At 39.4% G+C, this 27,167-nt stretch overlaps 1 protein-coding gene across 6 annotated transcripts; it reads left to right on the forward strand.

Annotated features, from left to right (window-relative positions):
• On the forward strand, positions 1 to 25,355 carry LOC110958201 (src substrate protein p85). Of its 6 annotated transcripts, none has more exons than XM_051937704.1 (16): positions 1 to 220; positions 1,671 to 1,782; positions 1,895 to 1,968; positions 2,047 to 2,176; positions 3,696 to 3,806; positions 4,853 to 4,907; positions 7,758 to 7,868; positions 10,348 to 10,458; positions 12,436 to 12,546; positions 15,067 to 15,177; positions 17,871 to 17,926; positions 18,936 to 19,005; positions 19,075 to 19,331; positions 20,666 to 20,794; positions 21,133 to 21,205; positions 23,929 to 25,355. In XM_051937704.1, exons 2-16 carry the CDS (start codon positions 1,696 to 1,698, stop codon positions 24,063 to 24,065), a joined length of 1,623 nt encoding a protein of 540 aa, XP_051793664.1. In that variant the 5' UTR covers positions 1 to 220; positions 1,671 to 1,695; the 3' UTR covers positions 24,066 to 25,355. The 6 variants fall into 6 exon arrangements, with proteins under 6 accessions (XP_051793664.1, XP_051793670.1, XP_051793659.1 ...); XM_051937699.1 differs by having other exon boundaries at positions 2 to 166; XM_051937707.1 differs by having other exon boundaries at positions 3 to 166; positions 20,666 to 20,795; positions 21,137 to 21,205.
• Positions 25,356 to 27,167: the final 1,812 nt, after the last annotated feature.

Here is a 27,167-nt window from a genome sequence, read left to right on the forward strand (position 1 = left end):
TGACGTAGCCGCTGGAAGGGTCGGGATACAGGGAGAGCCGGAAGAGCTGCGGAGGGAGAACCAGCGGATCCCGACACAGTTTCTCCATCAAAGCTGCGGCTGTGAGCGGACCGCGTCCATCGGGGAGGCTTTAGAGAGTTCAGCCGAGTCCAAGCTACCTTTGTCGGTGAGCATTTAACACCTAAAATGCCCGCCAGCGGCCAGGCTCGCGCTGAGCCAGGTAATCATTCCAGAAGTCATGCTAGCTTTAGCCTGCTAGCTGGCTAGCTAACTGGAACAGGAAATACCAGAGACCGACTGACGCTGCCAACTCTGTACCCGTATTTTAGATTTATTTATGCTATTTTACTGCTGCTGGTCACTTAACATTGAATCTACATTAGTGCTGTTAACCATTAACGAGGGGTTTGAGTTTTTTTCAGCCTGTTGATGCTAGAAATCTTAATTAAAACACGCCACGCTGACACGGTTGTATAATTAACTGTTTGCATGCTAAAACATTCATCTGTTTGTCCAGGCGCATGTGGCCTTTTCTGCTTTAATTGAAGCAAGCTAAACGACATTATCTGTTTTCAGCGGGCTGTACGGAAATAGATTAACAACGCCAGCTGCTCCCTGTTATCTTGAATACATTTTCACGTCACAGTCACACCTGAGTGGACTCCCCCTCTCACAGGCCTGGTCAGAACAGTCAGATGGTGGGTGTGGTTATTCTGGTGGAGATAGTCCTATCATGTAACCTACATGAAGTTTTCAGGCTGCTGCTTCTTCCTGGTCTGGAGCTTCCCGAGATGAATGGAGCCACGTCTCCTGCAGCCTCTGATTGAACACAGATGCTGATCTCCCACATGGTGCTGAGGCAGGAACTGGCACAGAGAGCTTTTGTTCCAGATGCCCGACACTGGCTGTATTTCTGTCATCGTCAATTATGCTGATCATTTTCTTGGTTAGATATGTGGTGTAATATCTTTTAATTAAACATAGTTGGCTAATATTAGCCAACTATTTTACAATAGTGTGCACTGATATATCATTTAGCTCTCGAGCATGGAATGATGGTGCAAGAAGTGATTTTTGTCCTAAAAAACAATGACATTGCAAGATAGACATTTGATTAGCTCGGACTGCTGAAGTGTCATGTTTCTTGTTTGTAAGAAATGAAGACTGGATATTTCCACTTCTTTCTTAAGAATCTTACTAGATGGGTTCACTTCATGGTGACAATGTATAGGAGTAATTATTACGGTTCTAGTAAATAACTATCTATCACAGCATCATGAGAGTACAGCTGAGTCTAATTTCTCAAGTGTTTTGTCAGACGGACAGTGCAAAATCTGCAGATATTCACCTTGCAATTATACAAAGCAGAGAACTGGAGATGCTGGAACCTGTTTTGTTATCAGTTTTGAAGGAAAAATGACTGACAGGATTACTTGCTAATGAGAAATAATTTCCCACACTTGAATACATGATTAATTATCTCATTTTTATTGACCACTGGGACAAAACTGTGCCGTAAATTGTCTAAACACAGTTCCACTGACGTGGTAGTTTCCTGAGCTTTTCATTGTATTTTTTTTTTGCATTTTTCAGCTCTGTCCATAAAGGCCTTACTTCTTTCTACATATATGCAACAACAGATCTAAAACAAAGCTTTAATTGTGTTTCAGAGTGTGTGGTCTAAGCTCAGTAAAGATGTGGAAGGCAGCAGCAGGACGGACGGTCAGTGTGAGTTGTGACGACACCAACGACGACGACTGGGAAACTGACCCTGATTTTGAGGTACCTTCATTCATTTCCTTCTCCTTTTATTCCTCCTTTAGTTCTCCACACTCCTCTTAAACATCCTTTATCCTTCACTTACCTTGTCATTATTTACTCTGTGTATTTCCAGAATGATGTGTCAGAGAAGGAGCAGCGCTGGGGGGCCAAGACGGTGGCCGGCTCAGGACATCAGGGGCACATAAAGTGAGGAAGCATCTTTTTTCCACTTATATTAAAGGCAGTATAAGAATGTCACTCTAATCATGTCCTCCTTTGGTGTAGTATCAACCAGCTGCGTGACACGGTGTCGTGCGAACACACCAACTTGAAGCAGAAGGAGATGGAGACGATGACCAAGGCCTCCCACGGATATGGAGGAAAGTTTGGAGTGCAGCAGGATCGCATGGACAAAGTAAGAGACCGGGAGAGCCAAGGGGGCAAAACTTGAACAGTTTTCTTAACCGATAAACAGCAGCCTTAACCATCAATAACTGATTAGTCAGTAACACATGAAGAACTCAGTGGACATCATTCTGTCTTCTTATATAATTGCTCTGAATGTGGTCACATGACAAGTTTGTGTTGCATGATATGAACCGCACTACTCACGGTCACATTTAGCTGTTAGATGTTGGACTGTGTTAATGTGTTGAATTTTTCAATTTTGTGACTTGGAAAAATGACAAAAACAATGAATCGGTCACAAAAATTGTTTCAGATTATTTTTCTGTTAATCAGTTTATCAACTAATCATTCTCCCTTAAGTCGTTGTAAAGTCTTAAGATGTCCAAATCAAAAATAAAGGCTTAATCTAAACTAAGATTCAATATTTTTAATCAGTGTTTCAAATGTCCTAAAACGATAAGATGTATAGGAATTAGTTTTTTTTCACTTAAAAATCTTAAGACAATTGGTTGCATTTTTTATACTTTGATGAATGTTTCTTTCATTAATTTTGTGCTGATAAAGCAAATGGAAGTTACAAGTATTTTAAAAATGTTATATCTCGTTATCTAGTTCAAGGTTATGCTTTTACTGCAGAATTGTGATTTTAACAAGAACAAAGTTTTGTTTGTTTGCGATAGAAACGATTTTTTTTTACTGTGACTGAACTTCTCAGTCAAGTATTTCATTGTATTCTGGTTTTCATGTCCAGCAGCAAATCATTTTGTCATCCTTAGTTTAATAAAGAGTTTTATTTATCCCTTTGGTTTCCTACATAAACACTTTAGCTCTGATTGCACAGCAAAGCACAGATCAGTCTGCACAGCGTCGTAATGAACTCAGAGTATTTGTCCTGTACTACAAAAATCTGCCATGTCGTTCTGTTTGTTGTTGTTTCTTGTACTTTTTCTTCTGTGGCTGGGGGAAACTAGTTGTTCCTGTAGTTACTGATCTTCCTGCTGCTGAAACTAAATACCAACCAGCTCACTGCATCCTGGTTTGCTGTAGCAACAAATCTATTTACAGAGGGAGCCTCCACTGAAAATCCAAAACATTTTAACAAATTTTAAATGACGTCAAAATCCTCTGAGCCTTGGCAGCAGTTTCTCTAATGCTGGTTTCAGTGTGTGTGTGAACAGGCTGAGTCAGTTGTGGCCGTTTCACACTTGATAATCCTTCCTGGCAGGCAGCTCTGTCCGTCCACACCTCTCTGGCTCTGGGCTGTGTGGTCGCTGCAGCGTGAATGTGATGACCGAGCACTGTTTACACCACACTGTGCATCTGTGATGAGTCAGACGTCACCACCTCAAACTGCTGGCTGTGTTTCCAGCTTTGCTGCTCTTTTCAGTGATCCTCCCCTCCCCAGATAATGTTGTTGCCCATTTTTTCCCCTGAATTCTCAGCATACGGGTGCCTGTTTTGCAACTGTTTTGAGTTGTGAAGATTACGTGTGCGTGTTTTAAAGTATCCGTGCTGTGTGTTTACAGTCGGCCGTGGGTCATGACTACCAGAGCAAGTTGTCCAAGCACTGCTCCCAGACCGACACCTCCAAAGGCTTCGGAGGGAAGTTTGGAGTGCAGGCTGACCGCGTTGATCAGGTATTTCCTGTGGCTGCCCACCACTCCACTGTGCAACAACATCTCATTCATTTCAGGGAAATGACACACAGCTGAGTGTTTGATGTTTTTTTTGGGGGGGGGGGGGGGGGGGTTTATTTGCTGAGCTGAAGTCAAGACACATTGCAGTACTGTGCACTGCAGTTTCGATAAACATTTAGCTGAAAGTGGTGAAAGGATCATTCATAAAACAAAAATCACCATGTTTGTTTATTAGACTCTCCATTAGAAGTGCCCTAAAGCACAGCTAGTCCTTCAAAGTTTCACATTAAAAACGTACTGTACATTTAACATTAAACATATGTTAAAGCGTTTTTAAAGGCAAACTAAACAGCATTTTTTTTCTCAGAATTCTTGAAGGAATATTGATATATTCAGTCATTTGCATCCACGTCAGCTTCCACAGTGCAAATGTAAGTCTTCCAGGGGTCCAGTGTAAAACAAAAACCAATAAATCAGAAATTACCAGTATTCCACATGAGAGGAAAAAGTCAAACTCCGTAATACCACATACAGTTTGTATTAATGCAAAACCAATCTGCATGTGCACTGCAACGTCCACAGTTAAACTGGACTGATAAGCTGCTGCCAACCCTAAACTGACAACTCCACATTGCTAAAAATTTGGCAGCAAAAAAAATTTTAGAATCAGAGAAAAAGTCCAAACCATAAATATTTGTGCCAAAAAACAGACACCTACATAGAAAACAAGAATCTTCTCTTTAGCAGCTTCTTTTCTGTCTTTTTTTCAGCAATGTCTCACTCATCTGCATAAAACAGACGTAAAACAACAAATGTCGCTGACTAATATTTCAGAAAGAAACATGCTGTGTCGTTCCAGATGACATTTTGCATAAATAACAAAAAGCAAGATTTCAGTTTTGTCTCCGTTGTTCAGCATGGCAGCCTTTTGTTCCATTAGTACAAAACAAAAAGCAGTGCCGGACTATTCCAGAAGCCTTGTTTTTCTAAATTCTGAAGTGTCTTCAAACACAGAATAATTGTTTTGCTTCCATCTCTTTTTGCAGTCAGCCGTTGGATTTGAATATGCCGGGAAGACAGAGAAACACGCCTCGCAGAAAGGTGATGTCGTAACTTGTTGTCTTGTTGCACGTCTTCCTCACATCACCCACAGTGAAAACAAAAACTCAAGAAATATGCAGCTGCGTCCAAAACAGGGAAATAAATTTCTGCTCAGTGGACACATTAGTGATGAACCCCTAAATTCACCATTTGTCTTTACCCCTTTCATCAGCTGATTAGGTTTTGTTAGCAGTGTTGCCTATAGGAGAGACATTTTTGAGTCACAGACAGTTTGATGAGCACTTGGCTCATATCCAGTTTCACTACATTCACTCCGGTTGTTTTGATCAGCTGCTCTGCTTCACCAGGAGCCAGCTGCGCTAATGGACGTTTTGGGGAAATATGTGCAGGTTGTGTTATGACAGTGGCATGTTGTTCAGCTTCATACTCACTTTTTACATTCGTAGCATTCATGTGTCTAACTTTTATGGAGGTGCACTGAAAGATTTTCTCAGTGAATTACACATTTTAAGGTGTACCTTTTAGTTTCAGCTTGTATACAAATTGATAAACAGGAGTAAAGATGCACATATGTGTCATCTTTCATTGAAATAGTGCAATTGGATATTTGTCTAAAATCTTAAAGTGCAGCCATGGACGTACACCCCCTGTCAAAAGGTTTGAGACGGGTTCTCATTCATTTGAATAAGAACCCGTCTCAACTTTTGACAGGGGGTGTACATGGATTTGATCTTTTATCTTTAGAGAAGTATTTAACTGTGTTAAAACTAGTATTAGGTAAATGCTCAATAAAATTATTTCCCGTTCTTACCGTGGAGAAGACAGTGTTCCTATTTAGTATAGTTTGAGCATCAAATAGTTAATTTTCTGCATTCTGGCAATTTTTCTGTATCAATTTATGGTGGATTTTTTTTTTTTATGTCAATTCAAAATATAAATGAATGTAGTGCAGTAAGGCTCTCGTACATTCTGGAATACTATTTAAAAATATTTATACATCAGCTTTTGTCATTTTGTGTCTTGTTTGGGTCAGTAATCTGTCTGTAAAGCAGCGATGGATTAGTTAAATTTAATTATTCAATCTTTCACAGCTCACGTTCAAAACTTTCTGCACGTTTCGAATATATGACACATATCTGTGCTTGGAATGCTCAGATAAAAAGACTCGCCCCTGCCAGAGGTAATGTTCTGCATTCCCCTGGCATCTACTTCTGTGCTACATAGCTTTTGCAATACAGAATCATTCGGGCTACTATTTAAGGCTTAGTCCTTGTAGTCACAGTAACATTTGAAGTCAGAAGTACACGTAATACTGACAGCCTGCGCTGTATGCAGTATGAGCAGGAACCTGGTCCTCCGGGAGTCTCCTCCGGCTTCTTAGCTTCTCGTGTTTAGAGGCTGCATTCTCATGACTCCATGCTGTTGCCCTCTTTGTTTTGCCTTCATCCTGCCCAAAGTCCTGAATATTTGCCCAATTCCAGCGGTTACTCAGTCATGTCTCTATTTAACAAACATCTTTGCTGCACCACACAAGCCGTGTTTCCATATGATAAGTCAGATTGAAGAAAGCTTTTGAAAGTTGTAAAATGACCTGCTTTGAGGCAAATAAATGAGGCTGCGTCGTGTCATCAGAATAACAAAGTATCCCATGTACATTCCAATTATTCATGCTTCTATACTATATAGTGTGTCAGAAAAATATTTAGCGTGTCCCAGTACATCGTTTATCAAATGCCGTATACCAAAAGTACCAGGATTTCCTACTACATCCAATTAGATTTAGCAGTATGTAAGCTTTTCTGACCATTCTGACCCGCAGTCCTCTATGTAGTTACGTCACAGTGTCTTGAACAAGAATAAACAAGCTTAAATGGTTTAGAGAGGACAACTCATTTTGCACTGCGATGGTCAGAGTTATGTGTACCTGAAGTATGGAAACTGCATGAAAATGTTCGTAGTTTGTAATTGCAGCAGCAGTCCGTAATCAAGTTAAAAGAAAAGAGTATGAAATTTAGAATTAAGTGTTTGTCTACGAAAGGAAAATTGGAAAAAGTCTTCTGGAATTTTTTTGCCTGGTCAAGTTGTAACTCTTATGTCAGCTGGTGTCGACCATGTTTCATGTTGTCCAGAGTCTCTAGAAACAAGGATAGTTTATCACACGATTATGTTTTTGTCTCCCATGAAGCTCATTAATTCCTCTTAGAAAAAGGTTGCAAGACTTCCTTGCATTCAACATGAAGTAAATGACAGTGAATCAAAACTCAGCAGTGCTCAATGCAAGAGGAAAAAGTCAAATTCAGCAGTAAGTAACCCTTCAATGATTAAGAGGGTTGCAATAAACCAAAGAAAATCCTGTTCTTCAGCTGATCACTTGGTCACAAAGTTAAAAAACAATCAGCAGGTTATCATAGATTAACTGCACTCTGCCTGTTAGCCTTATTCACCTAAAGTAATTCAAAATAGACATGAAAAGCTAATAATTGCAGCATAATCAATAATTTGAAGCTAGTTATTTTAGACAGAGAGGCAAGACCGGCCTTCACGTGATGATTTGTGAAAATAGAACTTTGTCAACTGGTGTTTCCATCGCAAGAACTACTGAGAAATATGACAGGAATTTTTTAAAAAATGAGGATTTCTTCCATTTAAATCAACTTTTTTGAATGTGACTCTTCTAAATGAGAGTGAAAAACACATTTTGGAAACACGGCTGCAATCTTAAGTGCTTCTACTTAGAGTAACTGTGTGATAGTAAATGTTTTTGTCAGTGTTGGTATCAGTGCGTACGTATTACAGCGGAGTTTGGAATTGGGCTTCTCCGTGACCACTGCTGCCATGCTGCTTCACCCTGACCTTTGACCCTTGCCCCCACCTTGCTTTGCTGTGTAGACTACGCCACTGGGTTTGGCGGTCGATACGGCGTGCAGGCAGATCGTGTCGACCAGAGCGCAGTGGGCTTCGATTACCAGGGCAAAACCGAGAAACACGAGTCCCAGAAAGGTTTGTCGAGATTTCCTGATGCCATGCGGCTTTTCCACTAACCCGGAGGAACGTGGAGAGAATGTGGATACACACTAACACACCCGCTACCGTTCAAAAGTTTAGGGTCACCCAGGCAATTTCTTGTTTTCCATGAAAACTCGCACTATTATTCTGCTATGTGCTAATGTAACTGCACAAGGGTTTTCTAATCACCAATTAGCCTTCCAACACCATTAGCTAACACAATGTTCCATTAGAACACAGGAGTGATGGTTGCTGGAAATGTTCCTCTGTACCCCTATGGAGAGATTCCATTAAAAATCAGCCGTTTCCAGCTAGAATAGTCATTTACAATGTTAACAATGTCTAGACTGTATTTCTGGTTAATTTGATGTCATCTTCATGAAAAAAAAAAGCTTTTCTTTCAAAGTAACGATATTTCTAAGTGACCCCAAATTTTTTATTTTTTTTCTGTAGTGTACGTTTGTATATGATGGGGTGTCGTGTAGCCTCACGCAGGTCCTGACAAATCATGTTATTTTGCATTTCTTCCTTCATTCCTCTGCCTTCACCTGCAAACAATGGCTTCTTCTTTTACTCCTCAGTTGCTTGTGTGATGTTTTTCCCCAGAGTCAAATAACACATCCTGGTGATGGTGTTTGTCAGATATCTCACACACCGCAGCACATTTTGTAAGCAGAGGACAGTTTCCTTTCTGAAATGTTCCTTTAACTGCTCCATCCTTATCTCAGGTTTCAGGTGATTGGTTCTGACTTGTAGTCTGTACCTGGTGTATGGTTAGATGTCACCCAGCTGGTGTGGGATGTTTTTTCATTTTATTTTGAACAGGCACAGTTCTGTAAAGGTGGATTTTCTCCAGCTTGCTAAAGGTTTATTCTGTTTCAGATTATCAGTGGCCTTATACTCGACCGTCTCCAGTTTGCTTGATACTTTTTTTATTATCAGCTATGTATATTTAAAATAGTACCTGTGATATTAAACATTAATCAATAACTGACTTTTTAATGCCAGTAGAACTGCTTCAAGCACGTTTTCTGCCCGTTGACATTAAAGGCTGCGTTTGTGAGACGATATTTTAAAGAACTATTAAAGATAAAAGCTTTTAATTTGCAATTTTAGCTGTACCATAGCTAGATAACCTAATCCAACAGTGTCAGTATTCAAAAATAACTTTACTCAGTCATACCAAATAATTTTAAGACTCTAGACTCCACTTTGCTTACTCTATCTTTTTTTGTTTTTGTGATACCACTTAGCATACTTGCTCAATCAGTTATGAAGGTTAAACAAAAGTAACTTTTAATTTTTGTGACCATTTCGTATTTAAAAGTATCTATATATTTAGTTTTATTGTGATGTGCAACTATAAATAGTTCAAAAAGTATCACTCACTAGCTTCTGCACTATTGATATTTTTAATTTGAGCTCAGAGATGAGACATCAGGGTTCTCGCCAGCGCATTTCAGCGTAACGGGCCGTTACGGTGTCAGTTTAAAAGATTACGCTGTGATAAGGGCCGCTACGCTGTTATTTTGACAGATAACGCCATGTGAGTTTGTTTTTATCGACTGGGTGCCTATCTAGGTTAATTATGTCTCCCCACTTCAGCTGTACTTTCCTGTCGATTGGCCCGTTCCCGTCTAAAATTAAGAATCGCTTCCAATCTCGGGGTTACAATTAGCATGTCTTGGTTGTTTCCGTGATGCCATGTATGGTCAATAGTGACCTAAATCACGAGCATTTGGAGCATCTGCGTGACGCTCATTGACTGACATCTGGGCCGGCCGCTCGCGAGATTTAATGAAGGCTATTGCACGCGCACGTGTGCGTGCGGGAGGACCTACCGTTACACTGTAAAAAAAATCCTGGTGAGAACCCTGGACATGACGGCTTTATTTGTTTTCATACTTCAGCTCACCCATAATCAGAGATTATTTGATATACTTTTCCAATATATTGCAGATTGTGAGTCAAGGACATGATGAGAAATAACAGTAAAATTTTTCGACTTTTATTGTTCCTGATATGTTGTTCGAATTTCAGTGCACAAAGAAATGTGCTGAAAATGATTCGACGGAAAATAAACAATATTTGTCTCCTGAAGTGTTTGATATATCTAGCTAAAATTTAGCATATATCTTTTTAAATATCCATATTTAATTTTATAAACAGACGTGGCCTAGCAGAAATAGTCTAGCAGCATTTTTTATAAAAATTTGATGATTTGAAATGGAATGAACTTCACTCATCTTTTTGTTGAACTTTTAAACTCTGCTCTCTCAGAATGTCTTTATTTATTTATTTTTTCTAATAAAACTTTTATATAGAACAAGATTAACAACATGTTCCAGGAGTCAAACTCCACAAACAAAAGCAGCATCTTTGGAGAGAAACTCAGAAGATGGTGGTACAAAACTCCTCTTCCTGTTCTAACTTTGTGTTTTCCTTCCCCTCCTTCTGTCTTGGTCATTGGCAGATTACGCCAAAGGCTTCGGCGGCAAGTTTGGTGTCGAGACCGACAAGGTGGACAAGAGTGCCGTGGGCTTTGAGTACCAGGGCAAAACAGAGAGGCACGAGTCTCAGAAAGGTCAGTAGAATGCGACAAAGAACCAGTTTCACCATTAATTCAACACGGTTACATTTGAATCACTTGAAGACGCAAACTTTGACAGCTGATCGTGTTGTCAACAGAAGCTTTGCTCACTATATCTTCAAATATAACTGACGAGAAAGCAGGAAGAACTCTAAATTGCTAATGTGGGTTTTAGGATCAACCAATAACTGATATTTGTAAATTTTCCATTTTGCAATTGCAGTGAAAAGAAACAGTAATACAAAATCCAACACCAAACCCAATTCGAGGGCCTTTTCTATTTGTTTTTCATTAATGGAGAGATACGTTGACTCACCTGTATCTATAAGCTTGATATTTCTGTTCCACTATCTGTGTGTTATTGTTTTCATAATAATAATGATAATATCCTTACTTCATTTTTATCTTCTATCTAAGGGCTATTTGACTGTGGTAATACCACTATTGTATAAACACTGTTGATATATTTATATCCTTTGAAAAACTCTGGTTCCTACATAGCATGGGAGTATATTTTCACTATCAAACATTTAATTTTCTGCATTCTGATAAATTTTCCTATTTCTCTACACCAGCTTAAGGTGGAAATGTTTTTATTTATGTAAACGAAAACACAAAATTCAGATGACCACTATTTTCCCACTTCATGTTGACATGTTTTGCTGTTTCACGGCTGTTTAGTGATGGAGGAACAACCTTGGAGTTTGTTCTCGTCATAGTAATACTTTATATACTGTATGTGGCACGTTTTATGCAACACATGCAGCCCAGTGTGCTTGAGGATTACAAAGCAGACAAAAACTACAGCACTCAATATAAATAACTTCACATATACTGTAGCGTGTGTTCAAAGTTTCAACTGATCCAGGCTTTCTGATATCTTTGGGTTACGCTGACCCACAGCTGAAAAAAACTCACGTTTTCGGTTTGATGAGGTTTTGGGTTGTCAGAAAGTCAGTGAAAGCTCTAATAGCTGCCGCGGTGTTGTCAGTAGTTTTGTGTGTCTGCAGGGCCTCAGTGAGTCACACCCTCATGTCTGTTCTGACTCGTCTGGACTCATAGTTTAACCTGTAGCTTCCTGCCTGACACTCCTCTGTAGGTTTTACTGCAGCTTACAGATGAAGGAAGGTATGAGTGACCTTAAGATTTCCCCACAATGCACCTTGATGTGTTTGCTGCCTCGGTTTGCATACGTGATGTGAGCTGTGATAACGGGATCAGCCATTTTAATGCACCGCTGTTCAAACAGCTCGAGGCAGAGAAGCTCCCGGTTACTTGTGTTAATGAAGATTTGTATTAAGCTGCTGCCTCAGTCACTGAAATGATGGAAAAGTTGTTTTTCATGAATCAGTCACAGCAGGTCAGCTCTGGAAATGAAAAACTTAACATGATGAAATGAGCTTTAGTGTGACGTGGACCAACTGTGAGAAACAATTTAATAAGAATTTAATGACACATTTACTGTAGATTTAGCAGATTGTTATGGTTGAACAAACTGAGAAAGAACACAGTTTTGCCAGCTGGTAGAGATTGATTAAAACCATTTTTCCTGCAGTAGTTTGGAAATAGTGCAGAGGTCATGGCGGGTACTGTTTGTCTCAGTGTGATAAAGGACTGTAGTTTATCAGGCAACAGACATTTAGATCATGTTATTTTATCTAAAATCAGTTTATTGACACAAGAACTAAAATGTTTTCCATCATAACAATTTAAAATTCCACACTGTTATTTCATTCTCTTCATTTAAACAGAAAGTAATCTAAATTGAAATGCGCTTTCAGGCACATTAACCCTCTGAACTCCAAGCAGTTTCTGGGTGATTTTATTTTTTTTAAGATTCAGTTTTATCAACAAAAACATCCTACACCACAGTATCTGTCCTTTACAATGTAACTATAATATGACAGAAAATGAAGTTTAGTTTCAGTTATGATGTTTCAGTGTCTGCTTCTGTGTCTTTGCTTCATACAGACTATGTGAAGGGCTTCGGAGGAAAGTTCGGCGTGCAGACGGACAGACAGGATAAATCGGCGCTGGGATGGGACCACCAGGAGAAACTGCAGCTGCACGAGTCTCAGAAAGGTACTGATGTGGTTTCTGTGGGGTTTAGGTGACGAACACGAAGTTCAAGCATCTTTAAAATACTGACATAAAACTGTCCACAGCCAGTGAATAGTATTCAGGTGTACTGCTGGTTGTTGATCCAGACAATGATGCCAAAGCAAATATGATCCAGAGCTAATGGTTGGTAGTTTACAGTCTTTAGAAATATTCCAGGACATTTATAGAAACTTCATAGACACTATAAATTTTGTATGTGCTTTTTCAATTTGTTTGTTTCCTCTGTTAGAAAATTGAACAACATAATATAATCGTTTCCTACATAAAGATTAAAATCTGTCACATTGTACACTTTTGCTAGAACTTTGAACCAGGTTTATTTCCACCAAACCTTTCAAAGTCATTTGCTCTGAGTGTGTTTCAATGTAAAACCCTCCTTCCTTCCTCCTCAGCGTCGGCTTTGATGTGGTTTCATTGTGGCTACTGTGTGGGCTCTAAAAGGTCGACAGCTTCCTCAATCTATATGCAAAGAAAAAAAGCTCAAGAGGAAGTGAAACCACAGCTCAGATTTCTATCTGCAAGTCAGGCCTGTAGCTGATGCTCTCTCATAGAAAGTGCAGCAGTTTGCAGGATTTAATGGCACCCAGTGGGTCAAAACTAAATGGGATTCAGGTTAAACTGTGGCTGGTGTTGATCTGTAACTTTCTAACAATCAAAGCCAAATCATGCAGTGAATCAGTAACAGGAGTAAAAATGACCAGAGCTCCCGTCATTTCACTTCTCTATGCAGCTGTATTTGTAGCTGCAGCTGTAATGAACAAGAAAATCTTGCTTGACTGAAATCATCCTACTTTTCAGTCAGTTGATTGGATGCTTCTCTCAATCTCTAGATCAGGAGGGTCAAACTCGTCTTAGTTCTGGGGCCACATTCAGCCCAATATGATCTCAAATGGGCCGAACAAGTAAAATCACAGCATAATAACCTGTAAATAACTCCAAATATTTCCCTTTGTTTTATAGCAAAAAAGTACAGTCTGAAAATATTTGCATTTAATGAATTATCTGTTTGCAAAACCTTATGAACAAATTAAAAAGTTTTTTTAAGTGCAATTTCAACAGCCCGTTTTGGCCTGCGGGTCGTATGTTTGATACCCCTGCTCTAGATGAGCCACGGAGCCTAAGTGTGCTCCTGCAGCTTTATTGTCCTAAATAAGTAATAAACCAAAATAACAAGCCATTATTGGTAGCATATAGAATCATTGCTGTTTTAGATTGTCATGTTGGTTTTTGAGCTGTGATATGAAATCAGCTGTTGGCAACATATAAACATGACTTGTCCATTAGTTTGAACAAAGTGCAAGCACACCAAGAACTTATTGACATGATGTCGTCTAATTAGGAGCCAAATCTGAGTCCACGTTTAGCAAATGTCAAAAAATTACTTAGCAGTCTCAGGTTTGGCAGAAAAGTTTTGAAAATGTGGCGTGTTCACAAGTAGTCTGTTTCTCCCGCTGCCAAAAATAATGGATTAATCCTGGAATATTATTGATCACTTCTCTCCTTATGCAACACTGCAGATTGTTTGATCATTGAGAATTAAGTTTAATGAGAGCATATCGATGAACTATTCCACTGGTCCACCTCAACACAACACTCACTTGTAACAATAGAGCCACTGTCTTTTGGAGATGCCAAAACTGAAATTAAGCTTGAATTATAGTAGCCAGAGCAGATATGAACTAATTAAGAGCCCCTTTACAACAATTCTCAGTTTAACACCACCGATTATGTGACTTATGTTCTTCACTAACTGGTTTAATTGTATGTCCCCCCTTCAGCTAAAAATATGACAGCCTTTTTTGTCGCAGAAATGTCAGAATAAAAACAGTTAACGTCACCCTGCACAGATGACCTTCATTTTCATGGAAATATTCAATGATAGCAGCAGTGATGATGCTATACTGTAGTCTTGAAATCCTTTAAACTGAGTTTACATTACTACACCTCATATCGATCAGTAAGTGTTTATTTATAAAGCACTTTTCTATGCGAATAAAATGTAAGACGAAGTGCTTTATAGGTGAAAGGAAAAAAAATACAATAAGGCAACACACTCCCAACATTATATTATAAATAAAAGGCTTGAAAACAATAGAATTATAGAGCCTTAGTTTTGAGTTCTCAGTGTTCACAGCCTCATTTGATCTGGAGTTCTGCATTTATACACGCAGCTCGCTCCTACAAAAACCTATGTAAGTTGGCATTTTCATGGCACACAAGGTGTTTGCCAGCTCACATTAAAGCATAAAGTCAGTAAATGTCACAAATATTTTTAGAAACCTGCTACAGAGGAGCGTTAGTGTGTAGACCTGACGAGATTTCCTCTAAGACCGTAACACGTCTGCTTCACATCACTGAGCATGTGGCCTGCTGGGCGCTTTATGTCTCTTTGTGTGTTTTTTCTGTGTATATTCTGTGTGGGTTTGTAATGTGTGCGGTGTTTGTGTGTCCACGTGTGTGTGTGTGTGTGCTGTGTTGCAGACTATAAGCGGGGGTTTGGAGGGCAGTATGGGGTAGAGGTGGAGAAGCAGGACCAGTGTGCTCTGGGCTATGAGCACAAGGAGCGCCTGGCCAAGCACGAGTCCCAGAAAGGCACAGAAACCCCCCTGAACACTTTCCTCCCCCCTCCTTATCAAACACTCCCCCGCCTCCCCCCTTTATCAAACCCCTCTTGGCCCTCACCTTCACTTTCCCAGATAAATACTCCTTCCCCTACCGAGCTTCTTTGGCATCGTCCTCCTCAGTAACAGCTTCTTTATTTAAGCGACGGACCCCCGGCCCTGTTAAAGCCCCTCACACTTCTGCAGCACTAACATGAATGATGTGGCTGAAGTTTTATTTTATTGTCAACAAATCCCATGAAAACCAACAATATAAAGTGTGTTTCTCAGTGCAAGAAACAGTGCAGTTGAATATTTTCTGAACTCCAAGCTGTTTCTGACAGTTTTTTTTTTTTCGCTCCTGGAACATTTTTACTCACTGTGGGCTCATTTTTCACTACAATGTAAAGTGATGCACCTCTAAGGGAACAGCATAACCATGACTAGAAATGGAAAGAACACAAAACGGTCTTCTTTTGCAGTATGACACAATGCCACGAATCATAAAAACAGAAAAAAGACGAATTTTGTCGATTGTTTAAAAAAAAAAAAAAAAAAAACCTGAAACCTACATCTACCATTTTTTTGCAAACAAGTGTTAGCAATGGTAGGTAAAAATGAGTGGCTTCACAGGCTGTAGATATTTCACATTTTTTTACAGCCTGTACATATAAATATCATATAAATTGCTAGTTTTGGTTGTTTCATGGGATTTTTTGACAAACTGCAATAAAAATATTTAACTATTAGCAATCTTATATGATTATAAATAACTTCTGTCAGTTCCTCCACAATTAAAAAAATCTCGTGATGTTTAGCCATCCAGATAGTTTTGGTTAAATTTTCAAGTTTTGACAGCGATGGAAAGTACATTTACTAGTACCATAGTTCAGAACAATTTTGAGATTGTTATACTTTCAATATTTCTGAAATTTTATACTTCTACTCTACACCATTCTAGGAGGAAATATTCTCCTTTTTGCACCACAACTTTACTGAATAACTTTGGTTACTTTTTCTTTAGTAATACCAAATATAATCAACAAACAAATTATGATGAAATGTTGTAGATTCAAATAAAACTTTATTGAACCTTGTGGGAAGATTCACAAGCAGTGGATGGGTTAGGATTAAAAAGATAAACACATTAATGCATCTGTAGCTAGAATCCAATAGTATACATTATTTTACAGAAGGAATACTTTTCCTTTTACTAAAACCAAGAGTGATGGAAGAAAAATATTGTATTCATAGTAATTGAAACCTTAAAACATGCCATTTAAGAAACAATGATGGAATTTTCATTTTTAAAAAAAAATGACTTCCTGCAGATGGCGTCCTCCTGTACCAATGCATTCTCGAAATCTACCTGGGACTATCTCAAGAGTAAAGTGTACACAACTCGACCAAGAACTCTGGATGAGTTAAAACAGAGAATTCAGGATGAAATTCACAGTATCCAAGCTGAGATGTTGCAGCGGTCAATGAGGAATCTCAACAGCAGATTTCAAGAATGCATTCGTACAGGAGGACGCAGGAAGTAATTTTAAAAAAATGAAAATTCCATCATTGTTTCTTAAATGGCATGTTTTAAGGTTTCAATTACTATGAATAAAATATTTTTCTTCCATGACTTTTGGTTTTATTGGATTGTTAAAAAGTTCCCGTATTGTGTGTCACCCTGTATTTCTGTACTAAAGTAAAAACTTCAATGCTGGACTCTTACTTATAATGGAGTATTTCTACTTTATGGTTTTGGTACTTTTCTTTAAAGTGACTTACAACAGAAGTCTGCATGATAAAAACGGCCCCTAAAACAGTTGACAGACCTTAGAGTCTTGGTGACATACTTTTAAAAAACTGTCTGTTTGGCTGCATTAATTTTCTGTTGTGTGAACTGACTTTTGGAGAAAAATCCAGTTTAGATGTCATCATTCAGAGCTGTGCTGCTCAGGTGTGGCAGGTTTCTACCGAGTCTTTAGCCATTTTATTTTTTAGCAGCACTTGGAATGAAACGCTTGTCCATCTCCCTCTCCGCCTCAAACAAAACAGCTTCACTCTGGGCCAGGTGATGTCAATGAGCATACAGTTTAATAAAACTATCCCTCGAAACAAGTAGAAAAAAACTCCTCTTATTGCATGAGCCCTACTATACAGTACAAGTAGACTCATAGTCTAATGCGACGTGTTTATGTACCAATAGTCATCACTGATAGTTTTATCACCTCGGCCTTCACCTCCCCGCTCACCTCCCTTTGCTCTGCCACGATGCTGTTTGTTTGCTTTTGCATCCATCCATTCATTTTGTGCATGACGTTGCGTTTCATGGAGCCTCCTGCTGCAGAGACACGGCTGATCTTCAGCGCAGAGAATAAGCCGAGATGGCTGCTCGAGCTTATGTAAAGACTCTCCTTTCAGTCCTCCTCCTGTCTGTTTTATTTATTTTTTGTTCCTCCTCTTTACAGGTTTGCATGAGCTCAGCAGCCCGTCCTTTGATTCCAGCTCTCTTTCTGTTCTGAACTCGTCCAACCACAGTCTGCTTCATCTGAACCTGCAGACCAGCGATTGTTTTTTGGGCCAGTCTTCCTTGTTGGTGCTTATTTTTGGTCTGGGCTGGTTCTGATGAGGTTGACTGCGGTGGCTTCTTTAAACAGAAAATGACACTTCTCTCCTGTCTGTTACCAGATTATTCAAAAGGATTTGGAGGGAAATTTGGTGTCCAGAACGACCGCATGGATAAGGTAAGCAGAGTTCAAGGTACGATCAAAAACTTCTGAGACTGCGTTTTTTAAAAGCAAAACCTGATTCATAATTGCCTGCCTTCTCTGTTGAAGCAGTTTCCATGTGCAGTGACACACATCTCTAAATGTTCCTGCAACACTTGTAATGCTACTATAGTGTCAATGTGTCAAGTAGCATCTGTGATTACGGCTGAATGTCCTCGGCTGTGTCAAAACGTGACCCTTTAACTTGAATTTCAACAGTCTGACCCTGATAGGATGATTTTACGGTGCCCAGTAATGTTAATCTGAAAGTAAACAACAAATAGGTTGGAACATCCAGGTTAGCAACTGACAGATGTAAATTCTTTAATGCAAAGTTGTTTTATTTATATAGCGCCAATTTACAGCATACATTATCTCAAGTTTCCAACAGACTCCTGCACCATATTTAACTTCCAAAAATCACAATGCACCTTACAAAGTAAGATGAAGACCCTACAAAATCATACAGAGAAACTCAACAACCCTACCGTTTCTATTTGCCCAAGCACTTGGCAACAGTGTGTGGGGGGGGGGAATCATTTCTTTACCAGAGAGAAACTCCCAGTAGAATCAGGCTCAGGGAGGGCGGCCGTCTGCCTCACCTGGTTGGGGTGAGAGTAAAGGCCAGAGAGAACAGGATAGAAGATAGAAAACAGGTAAACAATGAATAAAGAGAACAATAAAGAGCTTGGAGGTCAGTGAGGCTGGTAACTGTAGATCAGAGATGTTTAGTTCCACAACCAGAGATACCAACACAGACGACAAAACACAAACATAAGAGAGAGAAGACACAAAGTTACTGATATACAATGTTGGTATGCACAAAATGTGGTGAAGAAATCACACGTTCACCAGTGTTCACTGTGCAACGGCAACAGGAACAATCTCTGAACTTTTTTATTGCACAGTGCATCTGAGTGATTTTGTGGTGCTTAGTTACGTATTGACGGTTCTGTCTTCCATCTGAATCTGTGTTGTCTTACAGAGCGCGGGCACGTTTGACGATGTGGAGAAGCCGACATCATCTTACCAGAAAACCAAACCTGTGGAGGCTGGTGAGCATTCATCATTCTCATCCGAATTTTAGGCCACATGTGACCTGACTTCATGTTTTTATTCGTCAGCCGGCAGCAGCACAGGAAGCATCAAGGCTCGCTTCGAGAACATCGCCAAGCAGAAGGAGGAGGAGGACCGGAAGAGGGCCGAGGAGGAGCGAGCGCGTCGACAGGCCAAAGAGAAGCAGGAGCAGGAGGAGGCTCGACGCAAGATCGAAGAGACCCCCAAAGCCCCTTCTCCTGCCCCGGCTGCCAGCCCCAGCCCCACCCCCAGCCCCACCCCACCAGTGCAGCCAGCAGCAGCAGCAGCAGCTTCAGACTACCAGGTCAGTAACAGCATCTGTTTTTCACACTGACTGCAATGGAGAGTTCAGCACCTCATTACCTGAACATAAATACAATTTTACATCAGTTTTGTGATGTCAGATCAATTACGATGATGATTATCAACCTTACAGTGGTAAGTTATCTGCAGGTATTAATGGATAAATATTAGCATCAAGAACTGGTTTCAACTTAACCAAAGGAATCGTTAAGAAAGTTTAAACTTGATTGTGCTCATCAGTTCCTAAACAAATTTCATTCATGCCAGTTCATCAACGGTACGCTGCAGACACATTACGGCACATCGACCACTACCCATCTGCACCATTAGTCATGTGAGCTGAATGCAGGCGTGTCTTTATTCTCCTCATGCATTTGTCTTCATAAATAATGAGTCTTGCAATATTCTCAGTCAGTCTACTCTGTTAAGTTGCTTAATTAGCAGGTAAACTTCCCAAACTGTGTAATTGTCTAACAGTCAATGGAATTTATCAAAAACAAAAAGTATGTAATATATTATCTGCATGACTTTATTCACTGCTAATGCCGCACTGTAAAAGTCCTGTACTGACATTTTATTCACAGTGAATGCTATTGTAATCAGAAAGATGTACTGTGGTAGTAAAAGTACTGAGTGAAGGAAAATGTCTCCTGTGACTGTTAAACTACAACAACGCAACTCACAGAATCAATAACATGGAGAATTAATAAGCAGAATTGTTGACATAAAATAGATCCCAAATCCTAATACCTAGTGCAGCTGAATAAACAGCAGTCAATGCAATGATCAAGTAAACAGAGATGACAGCCTGCATCCATGTTAAAGGAGAATAAAGATATTTGCAAATTACAGTATACATTTTTTAATTTTACAGTGGAGCATGTAGATGAGCAGGAGTTGAACAGTGGCTGCATTTAGGGGTCAACTCATCACTGTTTTCTGCAGCTGATGCAGTAAAAATGACAATCTTGGAGTCAGAATTTGGAATAAGTGAAACTCCAACACAAAACTTCTGCTTAACTTGTTTAAATGACCATGTGCTGTAGGCAGCTTAAAAGAGGCAACTACATCAGAGCCAAAGTGGCACATTTTTAAATAAATAGATGATTAGTTAAATGCTAAAACTCAGGTCTGATAATTGGTAGACCGCTAGATTAAATGTTGATGTGGTATTGGAAATAGTCGACTACACTAGTAATACACACAAACCCTGAACAAATTTATGTAAAAACACAACACTTTCTGAACTTGGATCGTCTGTCTTTCCATTTTTAAAACCCTATTTCAAGCGTGAGAGTTGCAGCCTTTACTGACAGATTACATGTATCTTGTTAGAATGTCGAGGACGTTGCCAACGACGCTGCGGAGAACGGAGACCAACTGTACGAGTCAGAGCCACAGAGCCAATATACACAGGAGGAGGAACTCTACCAAACCCCTGACGACAATGCAGCAGCAGCAGCAGGTAAAACTCTTCATCAGCTCTGGACTATTTCACATTTACACCTCAGACAGAAGATCAGGTGCAGATGTGTTCTAAGAAGTTTGTCAACCAGTTAGAGAAAAACATCAACTTTAGAAAACAACTTTATTCACTACAAAGGTGGGAATGTGTCTTTGGTCCATCAGGCAGGACATTACAACATGAAAATACACAAACACACTGTGAGAAGGGGTAATAAAATACAAAATTTAACAAAAAAGATTAAACGTTGAGTTTCAGAAACCTGTGTGTGGAGATAAATGAGGGCAACTAGAGTGACTTTGTAGTCACTTTTTACTCATTAAGACTGTATTTTGTTGCAGATGGGCAGCAGTACGAGTATGGCGAGGACCTCGGGGTGACAGCTGTAGCTCTGTACGACTACCAAGCAGGTGAGACCGGCAGCTTTGAATGAAGTTTGGTTCCAGGTATTTATTCTCACAGGACAGAGTGAGTCTGGTGGAGAAACTGCCTGTGGAGTGAAGTCAGGACTGCATTTTAAGTAGCTGGTAAGTGATTTAGGGCAGCTCCTCTGAAACCATCTGTCTGTCCTCAAAGGTCCCTCATCCTTTAGATCCCTGTAAACTGCTGAGTCTTGTCTTGAGGCTCTGGCTGTGTTGAACGCTGTCTATAGGTCTGTGCCCTCCACGCTGCTTTGAACTGCTCGTCATTGGTCAGGTTGTTTGTCTGAGTGCACCAAGATGTTTGCAGTTTTTTCCACGTTTTTGCTGATTTCACAAAGGTCCAGTTGGTATAGCCACCGCTTTGAAGTGCTTTTCTTTTCCCTTCTGTGTTCAAAGGAAGATTCTAAATGTGCTGCTGTAAGGTTTTTGATAACTTCCAGCTTGTGGGAATCAAACAGTTGCTGTTTCTGTGAATTTCCAAGTCAAGGTCTTCCGTCTTGTTCCTTTCACAGAGTTCATCTGTTCTGTCAAAGTTCTACTTCTTGGGTTCTGATTTTTACCCAGGTGTCATCCAAATGTCTGAACCAGTGGTGAGGAGTTGTTCCCTTGTGCTTAGTGGTTTGTTGGTTTGTTTTCCACGTCTAGCGTGTGGAGCAGGGCTGTCAAACTCTTCAGTTCAGGAGCCACATAGTTAAATTTGATCTCAAGTGGGCCGGCCCAGTAAAATGACCACAACTCCAAAATTTTCCCAAAATTTTTTTTTTTTTACCAATATTTCTTTATTCCTCTTAAGAAGTGAAGCGTCAATATTAAAAAGATCTTTAGCATGGCTATTATTAATTGTTTCTATCACTCTCAGCACCTCTGATTCAGTTACTTCTTCAAGTAAAAACCTATTACTATTTTCATTTTTTAATTGCTGATAGTCTACCCTCAAGTCATGGGAGTTAGCCAATTCCTCAACGGATGAAACAAAATAATTATTAAATACCTGTGCTATCTGTGTACTATTATTTACAAGCTCATCTCCAATTTTAAGTTCATACATATTCACTTGCTTTCCTTTTGGTTTGACAATATTATTTATTGTTCTCCACATCATGCATGGATTTCCTCGAGCCTGCGTGATTGTGGAAACATAAAAATTACTTTTGGCGACTCTCATGTCTTTAAGCACACGATTTCTGAGACTTTTGTATATAATCCTGTCAGTATAGAGTTTACTTTTGATTGCCTTTTTTAAGGCTTGGTCTCTTTGTTTCATTAATTTTTTAATAGATTCACTAATCCAGGGTAGTATTTTCTGTTTACCATTTTTGCACTTCTTTAGAAACCTACCTACAACACTTTGTTTTATTCATAATTTGCCTGCAGCTACTATCCACATCGTCCCACACTAGGCTTTCCCAATTTATTTTTTGTAACTCATTATCTAATTTTGGGATATCCTTTTTGGGAATAATTATTGCGCTAACTTTAGATTTCTCAAATTTAGCAAAGCGTTTCTTGGATAATTTTCTTACTATAAGAGTCATGTTATGGTCAGACAATCCTGTTAGGAAGTTGTATGATTTTTGAATGCGCTCCTCTTTATTTGTGAAAATTAAATCAATTTGTGTTTTACTTGTCTTAGCGATTCTTGTTGCTCCTTTTACTACTTGTGTAAAATCGTATTTAGTCATCACATTTTTTAATTTTTTCTTTTTCTTTATGTCGAACCAATCCATGTTGTAATCACCCATTATAATTATTTCAGATTTAAGGGGCATTGCTTTCACTATTTTTTCTAAATCTTCACAGAATTTATCATCATTGGTAGATGGGGGGTTAGTTCAGTCCTGGAGTCATGTCAGAAAAAGACTTTCAACAGTCAGTCAAAACTTGGACGAGAAGTGAAGCATTGAAGAACAAAAAAGGATAATTTCTCGTCATGAATGTGCTAAAATGAAGAATTAAAAAGCTGCAGAGCTTCGTAAAGGTCATGATGAGAATTTTTGGACAACTGCGTTTGTGTCACTTTGCATTATGTTTTACAATCCTTCTGATCCACATGAGCAGCTGGTGTGTGTGAGACGATGTTTGTGACGCATTTAAAAAACAGAGTGAATACAAATCCAAAAATTCTCTCCGAGATCTTTGTGTAACCGCCTAATTTGAACATAATCATCCGTTAAATGGCCATTGTCTTTTATTCTGATCCCTGATGAACAGAAAGTAACATCAGGGACTTTTTGAAGTGGTGTAAATAAATGTTTTGGTGCCTAAACTGAACCAGTCACTGAGTAAAAACACAAGTAAAGGAGACTTCAGTAAAAATGACACTGATTATGATCCAAGATGGAAGTCTAGTCTCTTGGCTAGAAGTCGGCTGATTTGTACCCCCATCAAACCTCTCCAGCCTCTAAATGTGGACTTTTCTTCCTGTATTTAAAGCGCAAAGTTGCACCTCTTCCACCTTTACATGGGTGATAACAGAATACTGAGGTTATGTGGAGGACCTGCTCATATGTATGGGAATGATGAGTGATGGCAGCCGTTTATGGACTGAAATGGGCAGCAGGTTAAAGTTTTCTATGTTTACAGATGTCCACAGGATTATCAGTTAGTCTGCAGTGTTTTCTTGCGATTATCAGCCTATAAACTATCAGAAAAGGGTGAGATCACTTTACCCTCTGCAGCTCTTTTCTCATTTATCTGTTTTCTTTCTCCAGCCGGCGACGACGAGATCTCCTTCGACCCTGACGACATCATCACCAACATCGAGATGATCGACGAGGGCTGGTGGCGAGGCGTCTGCAGAGGTGCCTACGGCCTTTTCCCCGCCAATTACGTGGAGGTTCGACAATGATGAAGCAGAGACAAGACGAGCTGAGAGTCTCCCCGACCTGCAAAAAAAAAAAAGAAGAAAAGAGGGAGACGTTTTTCCAGATCCTTTTCACACTTTTCTCTCTCTTTCCGCCTCATCTCAATGCTTCGACACTGTGCGAGACGTCCTCAGGTCTCCTAGCCGGCTTTGCTTTGCTCCTTTTTCCATCCCTCTCCTGCCTTTTCCATTTTCAGGTCCCCTCGTTTGTCTCCGTGCAGCAGCAGAGCGACTAAGAGAACAAAGCTTTTATCTGCACCTCTGCATTGTAGTACTTAGAGCTGCAAAATGTGTCTTTGAGGTGACTTCACGAGCCCCAGGTTGCATTTTGCAGCTCTGAGCACTTTCTCCGGAGTTCACACGTTAGAAATGCAGTTCAGTCTCACCAAAGACCAGAGAAATAACAGAAATGAGCTTGAAATGTCTCCAAATGTGAGTCTTTAGGCAGGGCTCAGGGTGCTCGCTGTGTAGTAGCTCCATCTAAATGTAAGCAGGAGCAGTTTAAAGTGGACTGTCGTGTTTATTTACTGTCCAGTGCATCGACTGTGGACCAAAAAGCTTAATTATCCCGACTGAAGCCGCACTTGCTTCCTGTAGTACGAATCCATTCTGCATCAGTCGCAGGGTCGATTAGGAGTGATCGATAACAATCTTTGTACCTTTTACTGATGTTTAAATTGTTGCAGAAGCACGGGGCCAATAATAATAAAGTTTCCACAACAAAGAAACACTTCAGCTCATAGTATTATTTTTATCATCGGCTTTGAATCGTGTACAGAGAGATTCACCGTTTATGACGCTTGAGAGAAATAATAGATATGAAAGCATATTTTTGTTCTGTCGCCGTGTTTTTGTGAATGTTCGGGGTTGTTTTTGTGTCATGTCGATACGCACACGTGAGGAGACTAGCAAACAGTGCGTGGTTTTAAAAAAAATAAATGAATAAATAAACGAGTGATTTATCAGCAGTGAAGACGACCTGTAGACACAAACCAGGTGCTGTTAAGGGACGAGGCTTTGCTGTTTTATTCTCCAAACACTAATTTTACGGCGGTTCGACAAACTGCTGGCTGTGGATGGCCGTAGTGTAGCGTTAAACCGGAGTGAGTGTGTGAGGGCTCTGTTATTCAGCTTTGGGGTTTTATAATAAAAAGTGACCTTTTCAAATGTATGATTTTTTTATCTGTACCTCTGTTTGCTTGAGTCACATCATTACCTGCTTGTTCTTTTTTTTTTTTTTTAGTTTCAATAAATAAACTATAAATTATATGCTCACTTGAAGTGCTTTATTTCATCTTAATGTCCTCAAGCTGTGAATTCACTGTCATTTATTTGACATCTTTAGTTATTTACTTACTTTAACCATTTGATTGTTTCTTCTTAAAATAAGTAAAATGTTTACTGCTTAAAATTCATTTTGATAGTACTTTTGTTTGTAAATTTAAGTAAATATTTAAATGCAGGACTTTTACTTTCAGTGTTTTTTTACACTGTGGTTTTGCTGCTTTTACTCAAGTATACTGACAGTCAATAGAAACTTTGAGGTAGAAATGTATGCAGAATTCTACTTGTAGGGGGGTTATAATTATTCATTGTGGATTTACTGATGATCTAGTGCCCTGGTAGTTGAGATGATGATGAGTTGTCATTTTGTCATGATTCATTGCAGATGGGTTGGTCATTTTGCAAAAGTGAACCAAATGCACACCAAGCAATACTCAGTGAGTATCTGCACAATTTGAGAATGGGTTTTGAAGGCCTATATAAAGGCCCAAAAAAGGCCACCATTGTTAGTCCAGTGAACAGCATAATGCCGCGTCTATCACATGAACAACGTCTCCGGGCACTGGGTATGGTGGAGGCCGGTTTGAGCTACAGTGATGTAGCCAGGTGTATGGGCTGTTCCCAACCCACAATCAGAAGCCTGGTCCAAAGCATGCACCGACGGATTGCTGCCTGCATCGAAGCAAATGGAGGCCATACTCGGTATTGACTGTTGTGACTTTGTGTTTGGCAGGTGCCGTTTTCTTTTGTGAAATTCTTTATTTTGAAATCATTCTTGAAACTTTAGATTTTTGTTTATGTATGCCAATATGCTAAACAAATGATCCTTTTTGAAAGCTTTTGACATAAAACTTGACAACCCTCCTGTTGTCTTCATTTATGGGCATCAAAAAATATTGTTTCCTTGTCTGAAAAAAAAAATTGCAAAATTCAGCAAATAAATTCCCCAAATTTCTGAAAATTTGCAAAACCTTCAGGAAGAAAATTCCAATAATTCTTTAAGGTGGATGTGTGAGGACGTAGGTGGAATATTTCCTGAAAACAACCTTTTAGGCCAACATTCAAAGATTTAAGGTGGAATATTCCTTTAAACCAACCTAAATGTCATGTTTTGATCATTATCAAGTGAGAAACCTAAATCCAGACTCCTCATAAAGACGTTTGAGATTTCTGCTGCTGTTATTTCTTTCGTCCAGACTAAATGACAGAAATCCACAACTGAAATTTTATTTCAGGACTCGGTTGTTAAATGTCAAAACAATCCATGTGACTCTAAAAACCCAACAGCTTTACAAGCTCTAAGACTAAACTCTCCACAAGGATCCAAAATTAGTTGGACTTCTACATGAGAGCTTTAATTATTCTTCATCTACTTCCTGAAAAGTTTGGTCAACAAAAAAGACAAAAACTAATATTTTCAGCTGAACTAAAGACAGACTTTGTGATTTTTCTGCTCACATGTTGTGTTGCTGTAAACTTACTCTTTCAAATAAATCGCTGCCTAACCCCCTGGAAACCAGTGAAAGTGAAACAACTTTCTTTGTTAACTTTCTGCTTCAACTTTAAACTAAATTTACTTCACTAAGCCAGCCCTCTGGACTTCCAGTAAGCTGTGTTCCTATTGGATGTCCAGGTGGCTGTTTGGTGTAATCAGGAACACCTGAGCATCTCAGTGTCTTCCTGCTTTATGGCTGTAGTCAAACATTTCCTCTGCTTCTCTTCACTGAACTGGGTTTGGTTTCGTTGCTTTGGTTTGTTCTTTAGGCGTTGGCTTGCAGCTTCCAGCAGTAAAATTGTCTTTAA

Source organism: Acanthochromis polyacanthus, chromosome 2 (genome assembly GCF_021347895.1).
Source record: "Acanthochromis polyacanthus isolate Apoly-LR-REF ecotype Palm Island chromosome 2, KAUST_Apoly_ChrSc, whole genome shotgun sequence".
Classification (NCBI taxonomy): domain Eukaryota; kingdom Metazoa; phylum Chordata; class Actinopteri; family Pomacentridae; genus Acanthochromis; species Acanthochromis polyacanthus.

What these genes read in the sequence shown, in the direction of transcription:
- LOC110958201 (XM_051937704.1), top strand. Translation starts at nt 1,696, where the DNA reads ATGTGGAAGGCAGCAGCAGGACGGACGGTCAGTGTGAGTTGTGACGAC. An exon ending in GAAACACGAGTCCCAGAAAG is followed by an intron (nt 7,869 to 10,347) that starts GTTTGTCGAGAT and finishes GGTCATTGGCAG; the next exon opens with ATTACGCCAAAGGCTTCGGC. An exon ending in AACCAAACCTGTGGAGGCTG is followed by an intron (nt 19,006 to 19,074) that starts GTGAGCATTCAT and finishes TTTATTCGTCAG; the next exon opens with CCGGCAGCAGCACAGGAAGC.